At 38.9% G+C, this 17,236-nt stretch overlaps 1 protein-coding gene across 1 annotated transcript; it reads right to left on the minus strand.

Annotated features, from left to right (window-relative positions):
* Positions 1 to 855: 855 nt before the first annotated feature.
* Positions 856 to 16,772, minus strand: LOC127631011 (leucine-rich repeat LGI family member 3-like). Its single transcript, XM_052108947.1, has 9 exons — positions 16,344 to 16,772; positions 12,219 to 12,290; positions 10,044 to 10,115; positions 8,971 to 9,042; positions 7,359 to 7,430; positions 7,093 to 7,262; positions 5,606 to 5,770; positions 3,437 to 3,527; positions 856 to 2,384 (listed from the first exon to the last, which is right to left on the minus strand). Exons 1-9 carry the CDS (start codon positions 16,553 to 16,555, stop codon positions 1,655 to 1,657), a joined length of 1,656 nt encoding a protein of 551 aa, XP_051964907.1. The 5' UTR covers positions 16,556 to 16,772; the 3' UTR covers positions 856 to 1,654.
* Positions 16,773 to 17,236: the final 464 nt, after the last annotated feature.

The following is a 17,236-nucleotide window of genomic DNA, read 5'->3' on the forward strand; positions in this document are numbered from 1 at the left end:
GTGTCTTGCGATTAAGTGGGCTGTTCTAACCATCCACTACTAACTGCTGGGACGGGCCTTCACCCTCTGTTGGTATCTGGCTCTCCAGCCCTTTAAGTTCAAGGTGTTCCACAGACCGAGGGCACAGATGGTTCTGGCTGACTGAATGCACATGTTTGCGAGCTGTGTGCAACCTTCTCTCTTCCTCAATGGCTTCTCGGGCTCCTCTTTTCCCTCTCCCTGCTGATTGGGGAAGCTGAGCACCAGGCATCCATCCATCCATCCGGCCCAGCCACACATACCTCATCACACCACTCTTTAACAAAGTGACAGATGAGAAGCACACACATCTCTGAAGCTCAGTTAATACAGGCACTCCAAAATAACTGACAGTTCTGCTCTAATCGCAATGTTTGTGCTTATATTAAATGCTAGTCTAATTGTGGGAGTGTGTGTGTGAGAGAGAGTGAAGTCAAAACTGATGCACTAGGATAAAATTATTTCTTTTTTATCTGTCAAAATGATGGACAGAGTTTGGAATTATCTGTCAATGTTTTAAAAATCAGTAAACAGAATTTTCAGTTAACGCAACCCCAAGTGATTGTTTGTGAAGTCTTCAAAGCTGCCTAGGGATTATGGGATAGTAAAGTCTGCATCTCAGAATCTTGCTAGCAATAGTAGGTCATCTGGGTATTTCTTGCTTACAGTTTTATGAATACTGAAAACATTTGACAGTTTTAGAATTCACACACAACAGGAAAAAAGAGTTGATGTCAAAACAAAAATGTTTTTAAAAGCAACATTTAATTAAATAATCTCAAAAAAACAAAAAAAAAAAAACAAACATCATTGCATGGTGCAAACTGGGGAAAAAAACTCCTGTGCAAAATAAAACGGTAACCATCATTGTTTATTGCAATACATGCTGATGACAGCAGAGGGTTTATAAATACCTACAGTACCAGTTAGTAATTCAGAGTTCCAATTACAATTATCCAACATTTTAGGGAATAATCGGTGCATAGAAAAAGCCTTAAAGATAAAGCCATATTTCTTTAACAGTCTAGCTCAATTGGTCAAAGCAAATGTGCATGCTGTTTTTGTTGGATACACTATTCTACAAGTATGTGCTGATATTTTCATATTATAAATGGATCAGAGTGTTATATCTGTAAAAAAATATATAATTTCACTTTTTTTATATTAAACTGCTGAACAATGTACATCCTATTGAAGTAAGACATTGCAAATGGTAAATGTTTACCTTGGGAGGTCCAATGTGTGAATGATGGATTAGGTCATTGTTATTGTACGTAATGGCTCTAATGTGAACTAATGTGTCATTAATGTATCAGTGAGGATAATAAGCAATGACAGAATTAATTCATATGTGCAAGCAAATTTTCCATATGTGCAGGACCTTTGCAGCCTTAGGGGCCATTCACCTCGAACACGTTTTTGGACATCTTTGACCAATCTGCCGAATCCAGCTGTTTTTAAGAGTCTCACACAGGAGCATCATGTCAAGTAAAAAAAAAAAAAAAGGTGACCTTTTTAAAGAGCTTCTTGAGATGCCTGCATTCTGGTATTAAATTGCATAACTTGTGTTTTTTAGCGTAAGAACGCATTCGGTCAGAACGGCCCCTTAGACCCCAGATTAAATGTCTACAGCAGCCTACTTGGCACTGAGGTCCACCATTAGATGCTGGTACACTATAGTTTTTCCTTTAAAACTGGCTGCTAACAGAATATCCTTGTTGTCGACAGAGACCAGGCTAAACCCTCGAGGTGCTAGCATATTTAGCTCCTGGAAAGGCTGGAACCTCTGAGTGAGTTCATCCCACAGATAAATCTGAGAGAATGAATAATCACTGCCCAGAAGAAGGTACTGTCTCACTCCAACTTTGAATGGATACACAGCCATAGACCCACGTGATGGCAGGGTTTGAATCTCTACAAACCGTTGGTTATCCCAGCGCAAGACCTTTGAGTCTCCTATGAAGCGTGCGAGGCAGAGATATAGCACTTTTCGTACCCAGAAGTGCTTCACCATCTGCACATCACCAGAATCAGTGATCTGGGAATGGTAGACAAATTGCCGTTGGCTGCGGTTCCACTGATAGACCACCGGAGGCTGCGAGGCACTAGAGAGTATGAGGCAAGGTTTGCCACCCACTTCTAAGAAGTCAATATGAGTGTCTCGGTGCCAGGGATGGAGAGACTGGTGTGAGTAGAAGCCGTTACTGTTCCAGCGATACAAGCTGGTGGAACCAGCTTTGGAGCTGTCAACTACTGCGAAATACCAGTCTCCTTCAATCTGGAAAGTCTCAATGCAGTTGGGTTTACGGACACGGTTGGTGTCAATGTCCTGGATTTTGACAAATCGCAATGGGCCCTCCTCCCATCTGACAACAACGACAGAATCGGTTGCATGATAATATTGACATACAAAGAAACATTCCTGATCTTACATGGTTCATTATACTTATTGCTGCAGTTTCAAGGTGAAATGTCCACTGAGGGGCGCTAAAAGTGAGTTTAATGTTCTCCCACAAAAAGGAGTGTTTTAGGTTAATGCCTTATGGAGTTTGAAATTAAGAAAACCAACAACCCCACCCAGAATGCTACATCTAAACCTAACTGATAATGTGATTAAAATGGGAGATGAACAAAACAGACATCCCTAACCTACACCCAACACCTAAACCTAACTGATAATGTCATAAAATCAAATGTGAGATGCAAAACTGAATAGCTGAAACAGCCATGTCATTTTGTGGTGCTTCTAAGACACTTTGGGCTAACGTGTTAGCTTGCACACTTTACATTTACATTACATTTACATTTATGCATTTGGCAGACACTTTTATACAAAGCGACTTACAGTGCACTTATTACAGGGACAATCCCCCCGGAGCAACCTGGAGTTAAGTGCCTTGCTCAAGGACACAATGGTGGTGGCTGTGGGGATCGAACCAGCAACCTTCTGATTACCAGTTTACCAGTTATGTGCTTTAGACCACTACACCACCATCACTCCAGACTTTGCTAGTCTGGATCCCTGGTCTTCCAGGGCTCAAAGTTTAACAATCTATCAGTTAAGCCTCTGCTGTTTTATTTGTGATTTGTGTGAAAATGAATAAACCTCATTGCTTTTGTAGGGCATTTAGTGTTTATTTAACCAGAAAACTGCAACAATACATAGAATGAGGCACACTAATATGTAGTAATAGTGACATTTTTACTTTGAGACCAGGTTGGGAAAATTACATAAACTCAACTCCCTGAGGTATTAAAAACATTTACTAATAAATGAATGGTGACCTCAAAACTGCATTACGTAATAAATGTCTGTAGGGCTATACTATAATGATCAATATTAAATGCGTATATTCATACAATATATGAGTGTCCCCAATAGAGGCTATAATATAAAAAGAATTGTAAATATACATACTTGTAGATATAGGATCCTCCAAAGAGCTGGGCGACAACCATGTAGAGATTGTTGTTGATAATTACAGGTTTGCAATAGACAGCCGAACGAGCTAGAATGCAGATAATACAAATGAATCCAGAGACACTTTGAGTGGTAATTACAGTCATTTTGAACAGTAGGGGAGATCAATAAGATGTCACCAAAGTGATGTCTCATTGACTATGGTATAATGTTTTGAGTAACTCTATTGGTGGATTTGCATGTAGGTTTTCTAGCTCGAAACCCTCGTAGATATTTATATTTACACTACCAGTCAAAAGTTTTGAAACACTTATATATATATAATTTTAGCATCTTCAAAGTAGTCACACTTTGCCTAGAATGTCTTTTTAAAAGAAAGGCTTTTTAAAGAGTACTGAAGGAGATCCCATCTATGTTGGGCTGATTTTCTTTATTATTTGGTCCAAGTCATCAATTTCAAAAACGTATATTTTTTTTAATAAAATGTTAGTTTTATAATGAAATAAATTAATATGGTGGAACAATTATTTTTACAAGAATCGGTTTAAAGGAACGATTCATTTATGAACCGGACATCACTCATGATCCTCAGAAGTTACCGCTTGTGGCAGATCTCTGCCTCCCCTACCAAGGAGGAAGTGGGAGCCGGGTGGACAGTTCACGGAAGACTTTTAATTACAAACATTTCAATCAGACACAACATACAAAGTGCTATCTAGCACTTTGTAATTAGTTTCTACAAAACTAATTTCAAACATTTATGCATACACCTTCAGAGCAAATTATTTTTAAGATCATGAGAAACATTTTAGTCAAGTGTTTCAAAAGCTTTGTCAGATAGGGTATATACAGTATTTTCAAACCATACATTTAAATTTGACAGTATTTTTAACCAAGAGCTATTGGGTAGAGTGAACACTGGCTTACATTCAGCCAAGGGTCAACTATGGAGAATGTGTAAGTTGTAGATTTTGTTTTTGTATTGGTGGTGATGTTGACATTGAACCTACACCTCTAGTTTAATGACAGGTTCCATTGTGAAAATTTACACCAAATAGTGTGAAAATATGCCTTATATATTATGGGCAAATTCCAAATGGCATTTTTGGGTACATTCGTGAATGAAGAGAACTTTCATAATGCAATGTCATGCTCCCTACAGAGTACCCTCTTCAAGGGTTCTGCCCTTCGGAATGAGTAGGGTATAGTGATGTTCACTTTCGATAGGAATTCGTCATATAGCTTTATAGCTGTAAAATAAGTTATGTAGCTTCCCTCATACCTTATAGTGTGAAATCACTTCCATTTCACTGAACCAAACACCATCATAATGCCACCAAAACTTGTTTTTATCACTAATGCCTCAATGAGCATTTCGGTTAGAGGTAGATTAATATACTGGTTTTACTGATGAATCGGTACTGATCTAGCAAAAAACGATGCCGATAGTTGCAGATAGGTTTGTTCTTCTGTAGCGGTGCTGGAGGATTCTACAGTTAGAATGGTTCTACAGAAAAACTGTGGCCTCTAGAAGTGAAATAAAAACAATCTCTGACATTGGGAACATTGGGATTTGCTGCATCTAAATCTTCATTATAAATATTCATCCATATTTTTATCCTCTCTTAAATGCATATTTTTTAGTTTGATTAGATAATTAAGTGTTCAAATAGAAGTAAGGACATGCAAATAAAAATGTGACTACATATACAATAAACCTTATTCCTCAGTAAACCTCATCTTGTTTTATATACAATATATATACTGTATGTTAGGGCTGCGTGGGTAATTCTGCCAAAATGTCCATCTTGGTGTTCTAAATTGAAGCGAGGACATGCAAATAAAAATGCCACTTCAGCACATAAATTGTGTCTCCTTCAAATCTTTTAAAAATTATAAACCTTATTCCTCAATAAACCTCATCTAGAGTAGCACATACATGTGTGTGTGTGCATATATATATATATATATATACACACATCTGTATGTATTATTTATATAATCATTTATATACATAAACATCATAAATATTTAAAAAGCATCATACATTTCAAATAAATCTCAAGGACCATAATTAAAACCAAAATAACCAAATAATAAAATTAATCAAATGCTTTAAAACAAGTAATAAGAAATCAAATTAAAGCCCTGTAGTTCTTGACTTACATGTGATGTTGTAGTGCGTCTTGAAAAGCATGTTCACATGATCCCAAACGAACACGGTGCAGACTCCAGTGTTGGGCTGAGCAAAAACCACGTATTGGTCATCGATATACTGGTAAGACTCCACAGACAGAGACTGGAAGGAGTATGTCTCATATACGGAAAAATCTGGATTTTTAAAAGGTTTCATATCAGAGTCAATGCAAAGATTTAAAGGAATAGTCACCCAAAAATACAAATGTGCTGATAATTTACTCAAACTCAGGCCATCCAAGATGTATCTGAGTTTCTTTCTTCATCAAAACAGAATTTAAGATTTTTAGGATTTAATTTCAGGCCTCCTCCTTTAAAAATGCAAGTGGATGTACTCCATTTTTTGACGGTCCAAAATGCATATTGCATCAAAATAAGTTCTTCTGAACCCAAATGATTGATTATTTTTAGAAACAAAACAATACTTATACACTTTTTAACTACAAATGTTCTCTTCTGTACATCTCTGAGATGCGTGCGCTCATGAGAGGGATAAAGGATGGTTATTTACTGCAGTAAAGTTTTTTTTGTTTGTGAACGCTGCTTTGTCTGTGGTCTGTGCCACGAGCTTCTCTTGTAAACAATGACAAGCTTCCTGCCTTCTCCTCCACGTGACGCGCGACCTTACCAACAAGCTTACGTCATCCCTATCATGAGCGCATTTGTAGCGCATCCCTCTCATTGTAGTATAAGAACAAAGTGTATAAGTATTGTTATTGTTTCTAAAATTAATCAATTGTTTGGGTTCATCCAATTGTTTGAGTAAATTATCAGCAAATTTTCATTTTTGGGTGACTATTCCTTTAAGGATGAGTATTGGAAATGGTTAGTTAACAAAATATGTCCATTCACTTTTTTTTATTCAACGTCATGATTTTAGGTTAAAATGTGCCCCAAAAAATGATCACACCAAGTGGCATGTGTAAACAATGTTATGCTTTTATTAGAACTATCTTCATTTTTCATAGTCTCAAAGCTTAATTGCCTTTTTAGCAAACTGTTGTGAAGATGATTTTTAATTGATGCATGAAGTGGTGTCCTAGCAGAGTAACCACAGGTGTAATTCATCACAATTAACAATGGATAACAATGGATTATAAGTTTGACAAGCAGAAAGTGCCCAATATGTTTGTCTTAATGTTGAACATTATATCTATTTGGTTTATAATTTAAAACCTAACAAACATATTATTATTATATATATATTTTCTGTTGCTCAAAAAGTGTTTGTGCTACATTGTAAGGCAAGCTGATTGTTTAAATAATGTAAAACCATTGCCATAAGTGTCCAAATACTTTTTGGGGCTACTGTTCATACAGTATATGTATGTGTAAGGGAATATTTATATTTTAGTTCCTTTAACTGGTCACTATTTCTTTTAAGTTACCAGTTTAAGACAGCTTTCAGATTCAGCTGATCTTAAATATAAAATGCTAGATCGACTGAGTGAGCTCACCGGCACTGATGCAGTTGAAGTCACGCGGGGTGAGGTCATGGATCCGTCGGCCCTGGAACTCAAAAGGGCTGGCGCAGTATAAGGCTGGAACTGACGTGTTGATCTTCTCCATCCAGTCAACCAACCATTTGATTTTACAGTCACAATGGAACGAGTTCCCTCGCAGGTCTCTGGAAAGAGTGAAGAGAAAATGCCATGAAAAGATACTAAATACGTTCCCTGTTGAAAGAATGACCCTGAGCTATGAGGTATTGTTGAGTACATACAGGTCTGTGAGGATTTCCAGGTGTTTGAAGAGATTTCTGGGAAGAGCCTGTAGATTGTTGTTGGAAAGAGATCTGACACAGGGAGAGGGAAGAGAGGAGAAAATGCCAATCAAAGCGATATAACATCATCTATTTATAGTGATGGACTACACTGAAAAAACTAAATTGACCCACAAATATGCTTCATATGGTAACATCAAAATTAAATTTGATTCAAGTAGAACAAATAATAATTTAACATTACACCAACAAAACTTTTTGTATAGAAATAGCTCATTATGGAATTTTATGGATGTAAGCAAGTTTAAAATGTAAAGAATTTGTGACTAAAAACTCAAAACATATTGATTTACAAATGCTCTAAATAATAGTTCTTATTTAGAACAAAAGGTTCACATGATCACATGGGAAGTCGCTATGATGTTTCTGAGAGTTCCAGTACCCATCGGTTACATTAGGGCCTTTCCCACTGGCGGTACTAAAGCCAGTTTTAGGTACTTTTCCCCGGGAAAGTGCTTTTTGTCGCTTTCACACCCAAGGAACTATAGTTCCTCGAAGCCGTTTTAGGGAACTCTTTTAGCTTCAATATAAATAATCTGATGTTTATCGATAGAGGGTAATTGAACTTTATTGTACACCAAACCATCATTAAATCTAGTTTACATGAGGGAAGTATTGCATGCCTGTTACTGCGTGGTTAACTTGCACCACGCAGTAGACGTCTTTTTTAAGTCAATGAGTGAGTATTTAAGTACAGTAATTAATGTGGAGTCATAAAAGCCTTTATTGTAAAAGATTGTGTTGTTAAATAGGTTTATAGTGCATTTTCAAGATGTTGTCTGCTGCGTTCAGCGTTTTCTATGTGGTTAAACAGCATTGTCACTGCCTCATCTCTCCTCTCACTTCGGCTGCTGCACTGGAGCACTGCACGTACAACTTGCGAGCCCAGCTTGAACTTTAACCTGATGACACAGGCTGTGTCCAAACTGGAAAATGCTGCTTTCAGAGGTGGTATAAGGATGGATGAAAGTAGGATGAAATAAGGTGCCATTTAAACTATTATGCTGACTAACTGACAAGCAGCATCTCCTATCAGATATTTTTGCATCGGCACCAGCATGTTTATCGTCCTCTTTAGTGCAACTGGAAGTGCAAAGTGTCAATAGTGTGGGCTACCCGAGTTGAGATCCTGCATTAAAATGAGAAAGTATTTGTATTATCAGTGACTAGCACGATTCAGACATTGCATTTTTCCCTCTAACATTACATTTTATGGTATTCACCTGGAAAATGGAGCTCAAGCGTATCCATATGTCCAAGAACAGTTATCGCTGTGGCCACTGGGGGCAGTGTTTCAAATTTCAGTAAGCACAGACCGATTTCAGCTAAAGAAAAGTCAACCTACTGTTTCCACTTTCACTATGAAATGAAGTTAAAGTTGATCCTTAAAGTACTACAGCTTTAAACACAGTTAATTCAATCAAAATTCAGGGTCAGCGCTGTCTGTTTCATAAAGTGCTTTTATCATTTAATGCTCATTTTATATATATATATATATGTATAAGTTATACATCATTAGACGTGCAAGCCAGGTGAGAGAAGCAACACATACAGATGTGTCAGAGATTTCAGTCCTCTGAACGTGTGTTTGGACATGGCTTGGATGTTGTTGTTCTCAATAAATCTGCAAGAAAGAGTGAGAAACAATTTAAGAATAAGAATGTGGGAATGAAACAAAAAATGTAAGACTTGCAAACAAATTCAACGAACAACCCATTTGTCAGACAGACACATAATGAAATATTTGTAGATAAGACAGTCAGGTAAAGTCGTTAAAAAGATGTATAGAGATATATACAATATTAAGACAGAGTCCTAGGGTTTTGATCAAGTGGCATCTTCTCGGCCTCCCTTTTTATTGTAATAAAGAGTATGGATGTAGCAGCATTCTGCCCTGCTCGCTCCCTGATGGATTCATGTGTCACAGCATTGAGGAAGACAATTAGTGCCTGCCTGCCTCTGCAAACCATGCTGCATTTTTCTTATTAAAGCTTTTAGCTTAATGACACTGGTGTTGTTGGCGTTTTTATTAATGCTAAAAGCTTTCTGCAATAGCAGGTCCTTCCCCTTGCTCTTTTATCCCATTCACTCTTTTTCTGCAGTCATTGCATTGGCAGTGATTTGGTCTGGAAGACAACGCCACCTGAATCTTAAGAAGGATTCATAGAAAACAGCATAGCCTGCATAAAGATGAGAGATGCAGGCATGCACACACCCACAGTCACACTGACCAAAGCATTTATTCAAAGCGTTCCACCCTGAATCGTTCAAAGGTTCATTAACACTAAAGTAGAAAGTAAGGTTTGACTGAATGATCAATATGGCAATATGATATTTCAAGGAAATTACTGCTTGGCATCTGTTTCTCTTATAGGAAATGATGTAATGAAAGTACTCAAAATCTGTGGGGAATCCATTTGAATTTGGCACATCCACATTTGTTGATTCAGCATCGCTTGTGATGGAATTCAGCATTCGGGAAATGCAAGAACAGCTAAATTCTCATTAATATATGCATTAAAAAATATTTAATATAGGGAGTTAATATTGGTACCCTCAATTGTGTATATGTGGTCATTCTTCCATCTATCCATTCATTTTAGAGCAACGAGAAAGCATACTTACAGGTACTGCAGGTGTCCAAGACCAGCAAATGCATCATCAGATATCAGATAGAATGTGTTTGAGTTCAACAGCCTGTACCGAAAGGAAAGAGAGAGATTAGGGATCGTTTAACTTGAATTAAAAGCTTGATTGAGGGATGTCAAAAGATTAATATAACGTATACATACATTCTATATATACATTTTAGTCATTTTGTCAGAGCTGTATTCACATACAGTGGTAAGAGACAGAGGTGTGGACTCGAGTCATGTGACTTGGACTTGACTCGGACTCGAGTCACTAATTTGATGACTCGCGACTCGACTCGATAGAATCAAAAAAGACTTTCGACTCGAATTAAACTTTGACAGCAATGACTTGCAACTTGACTTGGACTTCATCCATCTGACTTGGAAATACTTGTACTTTTTAAAACCAAAGATAACAGTTGTATAATTAAAAAATGTGCAGTAAATCAACGATTAATTTCCCAAATAAACGATTCATTTGATTTTCAAATCTGCATTTCAACGCTCCATATTCAACTAATCATCTTCCACAAAAGCTGGACCAAGTTTGAAGACCGCGGCGTGCATTTAAGGACAAGGACACAGCAAAAATTATATCAAAGGTAATATAATTGGGATATATTAAATACAGCGTTAAAGGCAACAAAAGGATTGCAACATGTAGAACCTGTGGTTCCAAAATTACAGACACCTCGTCGACAACATCCAATTTTGTGAGGCATCTGAAAATCCACAGACAGAGGTAAGTTGTTAACAAATTTACGTCAGCTAAGGTTCAGTAACATACATGTCTATGGCAGCACATGGCACCAACAGGCTAACAAAGTCTGCATATCGAACCGCAAACTACTTTTTACTGCGGTCAGTAGCATTTAACGTGTTATAGCAATTGGTGTAATGGACAAAAAAAACTGTGTTTTATTACGCTGTTGTATGACCTCGATAAAGGAACGCCATTTATTGTGACCACACATGTTGGTGCTTTTTGAGCATAACTGGTTAGAACGTGCATGTAAAAACACTCATTCTTTTGCGGACATGCTGATCCTCTGTCATGCGTTTAGCTATATTTATTTAATTATATTGGTTATGGTTCTAAAAATCACAAAACTGATCATTTACTCTGTTCGCAGCCCTTTACAGTATATAACTCGTATTTGCAACTTAAATGTCTGCAATTAGCCACTGCCTGGTAATATTTCAGATTTCATTCACCAGTTCAGTGTCCTTTCACTGCGTGTTTACAGTAAAAGTTTGGTTTGCCTTAATGTGTGTCCAAAGATAAGATCCACGTATCATCTTTATTACACTCTTTGGTCTTTACAGGTAGATATCGATTACAATTTTGTATTATAAATTAGAAACTTCTAGATAAAATTTGCATAAATGTACTATAGTAATTAATGCTCTGACACTAATTTGGGCAAAGTGCACTAATGACTTGTTTAAGACTTGAAGCTGAAAGTTGAGGACTTGTAAATTGACTTGGACTTGTCTGCCATGACTTGGGACTTGACTCGGGACTTTAATGCAATGACTTGAGACTTGTGACTTGGAAAACAATCACTTGGTCCCACCTCTGGTAAGAGATATTCAGACATTTAAAGCCACACTTAAAAATCTATGAATGTCACAGACAATTGCCAAATACTTGTTGGGGCCAATGTAGCTACTGCAGTTAAATGTTAGTCCTCACTAAAACAAAGGAGATAGAAAAGAAGAAAACCGAGAGCTCCAATATCAGCAACAGTCAGCAACATTCTCAGAAAAGTTCAGGGTAATGGTACTACACACTCATACACACGCACACACACACACACACACACAAACAGCAGAGCAGACCAGTGCTGCTTCATGACATCTGACTGCAAAATGCAAATGATTTTTTTTTAGCAAGGAACGGAACAAGCTGTGAGGGTTTTCTATATATACTGTATATTTGTTGATTGATTCAGTGACTAAAGAACTGGCATGCTGTCATTTGAAAACTTCTCTCTGTCTCTCTCTCACACACAGGGAGGACAGACAGCTCACTGTTGTGTAAGTGCAGGCAGTCTGTAAATCTACAGTACATCACACTACACACTGCTCAGGCATACACATCTTCAAACACACATATACAGGACATAATGTAATAAAGATGAAGATTATTTTGCGTAGTACTTACAAGAACTGCAGAAGGTGCATATGGGAAAAGGCTCCCTCAGGAATCTCCGTGAAGGCAACATTCACCATAGTCCTGATGGAGTAGAAACCACCATCATCATCATTATTCATCATTCATCACCATCCATGGCCATAATCACTACAGACAACTCGCCCCCTCCTAATGTTCATTTTAGCAGTCAGCCGAAATTAGTGTTTCAACAGTTGTTTCTTAAATGATTACTATTGGTTCCCCCAATCCTGAATATATGGTTATATTCTCACAACCAAAATGTTTGAGGGCTTTATAGAAGTCAAAGTAGCTCTAACCCACACCTCCAATCTCGTTTCAATTCATTGGATACCAGGTTTGCCAACTCCTGACTTTAATTAGCTTTTGTTGACACAACGTCTCGTTCCCTCCATCAGGGAACGGAGGTTACATTCGTAACCTAGACGTTCCCCGTCTGTCGCTCTCTTCGACGTTGTGTCAGAGAAGCGACACTAGAGAGACCCCTACATCCAAATAGGTAACATTATTGAGTAAAACATTTCTATTACAATACTTTAATTATACAATGTGTAACTTTGTGTTTTTGCAATCCTTATAAGGAATTTTATATTTCAATACATTAAAGCCTGTGGCTATGCAGGGCGGCATCACTGTTTTCTACATTGAGAAAACATTTCTTGAACAAATTACTCCCCACACCTGAACAGATCTCTCCTTCTCATGCAGGATTGAATCATTAGAAAGTGGGACAGATCTTCCTTTCATATTGTACTCATATTATATTCTCAGTCTGAAAAGAAGGGCACCATCAGAATGTGGAGCTCTCTATATAACAGACGATTATAAAACAATCCCTTACCTCCCATAACACTACAACTTGTCAATAATGTCTTCATCAATATTTCTCTTCCGTATGTAGACATACACGAGTAAACAGTTGTTCAAAAATCTCACACGGAACTGAGATCATTTGTCTCTTTCCGAAAACAACTTGTCATTTAGGCAACTCAAACATATATTAAATACTATGACATTTTCCCCAATGAACTTAGTGTACGAACAAGGCATTTAACAAAAGAGCCCAGATCTTGACACAATTGTGGTATCAAATATGCTGTTTGTGGTTATGTTCTCACAGTGAGAGTCTGAGGTTAGTAACTGTGTATGTGTATGCGATGAGGTTTCTGTGATTGTGAGGTAAGAAGTTAGCAGACTTCAGCCCAGGGGAAAGAGACAGAGCCACATATGAACTGATCTTCGAACAGCTTAGCAAAGCTGACTTCATCTGCCCAGTCAGTCTAAGTAAGCAAGATAGGATGTAATCGAAAAGCTGAGGTGGAAAGAGACAGGCTAACTATCCCTGAAAGGTCTTGAATGCTATGGTACATGACATAAGAGATTTGTTACTGATTGTGAAATCCCCCATCAGATCCCTAATTCATGGCAACAAGATTTATGAAGACCGGTACAGGAATTTAACCAAGGCTGTCACAATGTTACTGAGTAATATTAACTGAGTCTTGTCCTCCATCATCCGGATTGAGGTGAGTAACCGTGGCACCATGAGGACCTACTAAGTAGTTGGACATGGGCATTCCAAATTGGGAGAAAAGAAGATAGAATAAATAAATAAATAAAAAAACATTACTACCAGGGGTCTGGGTAGCTCGGCGAGTATTGACGCTGACTAACACACCCCTGTGATCGTGAGTTCGAATCCAGGGTGTGGTGAGTGACTCCAGCCAGGTCTCCTAAGCAAACAAATTGGCAGGATTGCTAGGGAGGGCATTCACATGGGGTAACCTCCTCATGGTCACGATTAGTGGTTCTCGCTCTCAATGGGGCGTGTGGAAAGATGTGCGTGGATCACGGACAGGAGGATGAGCCTCCACGTGCTGTGAGTTTCCACGGTGTCAAAGAGCCACGTGATAAGATGTGTGGATTGACGGTTTTAGAAACGGAGGTAACGGAATCTTGTCCTCCACCACCTGGATTGAGATGAGTATCCGCGCCACCATGAGGACCTACTAAGTAGTGGGAATTGGGCATTCCAAATTGGGAGAAAGACGATAGAATAAATAAATAAATAAAAAACATTACTAACAGGGCCACGACCAACATAGACATTGAGGGGGAATATTATATTATATTTAAAATCTATAACAATGTTCAATTTAATTAACACACACTCAAAAAAAATATTTTTGCCTATTTTTAAGATTTACACATTTTAATTTCATGATAAAATTACATCAAATTGAACTGAATAATTTAATAAATACATTTGTAATTTTTTTTTAAAGATAATGCAATACAATTTGATTGAATTTTGTTATGAAATTTAAATGCATACATCTATTAACTGCAACAAATCCCTATAAAAGTGTAAAAAATAACTGTGGCAGGGGAGAGGGTGGGGCCAGGTTGTGATTCCGCACCCCTGGCCCCTAATCAGGCTGATTAGAGCTCCAGAGGGATAAAGGCCGACCGAAGATGGCTGTGCGACAGAGAGAGAGTTTTATGGACAGCTGTCTGACACCTGTGTGTGTGTGTCTTTTTGTTTAAGTTTCTTCTTAAAATATTATTCATATTTTCAAGGCGGTTCTCACCGCCTCCTTTCCATTATTCCTTCTACACTGGTGCCGAAATCCAGGGAGGAGGAGTGATGCGCCGTAGTGGAGTTCTCGCTGGTACCATCCACTCCGCCGGACGGCCACCTGTAAGCGGAGGAACGGCCGCAGACCGCCAGGGGAGGAGGGGCTCCCAACCAACCGCCTGGAGCGGTTACTACTGCCAGGTAACAAAAAACGCGGCAGGGCATTAAGTCTGCCAGGGGCCGGTGGACTGCCTACGATCCGCCCGGGGAGGCGCGGCTGTTGTCCATTAGAGGTCGGAGGAGTGGACGAGGACCAAGCGTATCGTATAACCAGTAAGTGTTTTTTTTTCTCTCTCTCTCTCCTAATGCCTCTCCGTGTTGGCCTTTCTCTCTCTCTCTCGCTCTCTCTCTCTCTTTTTTATAAATATTTGGTTAATTTGTCACGATCGCAGTTACGGCGTGTAGGTGCCAAATTATTTTTTGTTTCCCTCCCCTTGTCCCCTCCCTCATCCATGTAGACGGGGATGACCTGCCGGCAGACAGGGAAAGAGGGGGGATGTACGTCATGTCGGGGGCTCCCTGGCCTGAGAGAACGAGGGAGGAACAAGTGGCAGGGTGGAGGGCAGGGCCGGGTCGTGATTCCGCACACCCGGCCCCTAATCAGGCTAATCAAGCATCCGAGAGGGATAAAGGACAACTGGAGACTGCAGTGCGAGAGAGAGAGATTTACGGACAGCTGTCTGGCACCTGTGTGTGTGTGTGTGTGTGTGTGTGTGTTTGTCTTTTTGGTTCAGTTTTACATTAATCTATTATTTATATTGTCAAGCCTGTTCGCACCTCCTCCTTTCCCTTTAATCCCTTTACATTAACTTTCACTTGACAATATTTACACTAAGGCATAACACAGATGCCTTAAGAGGAAACAGATTAATCAAGAAAAGATACTTTTTTAAGAATTTGTTAAGACTTCGTCAACATTATGATTGTATTATTATGACGTAAACCTCTGTGTTATGACACCAGTGCTCAAAATCCTAAAGGAATGCCGTCATAAGTCACCTGACGGTTGACATAACTCAATTGTCTTCTGCCCATAAAGCATTAACTTTAGACATTCCACATTATATTGCAGAGAATATGAGTGTGTAGATAAGAGAATGAGTGCAGAAAGTACAAGAAACAATACTAATACATTTTATATCGACAAAATTGCATCTACTATGAATATAAAGAGGACATTTTTAAAAACACAGATGACTTATGGACAAAAGTATATGGAGTTAAATGAAAAGCTCATTCAATGGTGAAAACTGTCATCATTTCCTTCGGTATGTTAGTCTCACTCACCATTGACTTTCACTGAATCTTTTTTTCCATACAATAAAAGTGAATGGTGACTTAGTATGAATGAAATTTCACCAAGCGTTTGATTTTGTGTACAACGGAAGAATTACAAGTGTTTGGAATAACATCAGGGTGAGTAAATGATCACATGATTTTTTTTATCGCTTTAACAGAAAGTCCTTTTCAGTACTCACAGAGAGATTATTCCTGGTGGGAAGCTCTTGGGAATGGATTTGGTGTCCATGCAGAAGGCACTATCTTTAGTACAGGAGCATGTGGCTGGACACCGTGGGGTTTTGGGAGCTCTGCGGCCCACTGCGATCCCAAACATACAGAAGACCAGCAGGCAAACTGACAGTCGCCAATCCGACCATCGTAGTGTACGCCAGGGCCTCACTTCCACCATCTTCCACCTTCTCTTCTCCTGCTTGAGTTTTCTCAGTCAGGGAATGTGGCCTGCTTGAGAGATGTATTAGATGCTGTGTTTTATTCTCCCTATTAAAAAAACTGCAGGTAAAGAAGAGATGTCAAATCCGGGAGGTGAAGAGTAGGTGTTAGGCTCAGAAGTGACTGACAGAGAGCAAATGAGATAATGACAAGCAGCCAGACAGAGACAGAGTGAGCTGGTGTTCCCTAGGCAAGCGCGTGTATGAGTGTGTATCAGATTTTTCTCTCCGCAGCTCTCTCTCTCTCTCTCTCTCTCTCTCTCTCACTGCAGAAGTGTTTGTCAGCCAGTGCTGCTATGCACACCCTCAGATTGAAGTGCAGCAACGCTGACACTGAATTATTAACAATCACATGGACTAATACTTAAGCAGTAGCAGGGAACACAGCAGAGAACATAGCAGGGAGGAGTTGAATCATCCAGCTGGCTATCACAGACCTGGAAGAGGGAACAGCCAGGGGTGATAGACAGGTCAATGGAGGTTATAAATAATTGGCCTGTATGAAAGGTCTAAGCCTCTTGTTTGCAGTTAGCACCAAAGGCAAAATTCAACAATCATAAGCACTAAATCTGAGATGCCTAAACCAGGGCCTGTGGGCCAAAGTTGGCCCGTGATGACATTTGATTTGGCCCACCTTGCCG

This window comes from Xyrauchen texanus, chromosome 37 (assembly GCF_025860055.1).
Source record: "Xyrauchen texanus isolate HMW12.3.18 chromosome 37, RBS_HiC_50CHRs, whole genome shotgun sequence".
Classification (NCBI taxonomy): domain Eukaryota; kingdom Metazoa; phylum Chordata; class Actinopteri; order Cypriniformes; family Catostomidae; genus Xyrauchen; species Xyrauchen texanus.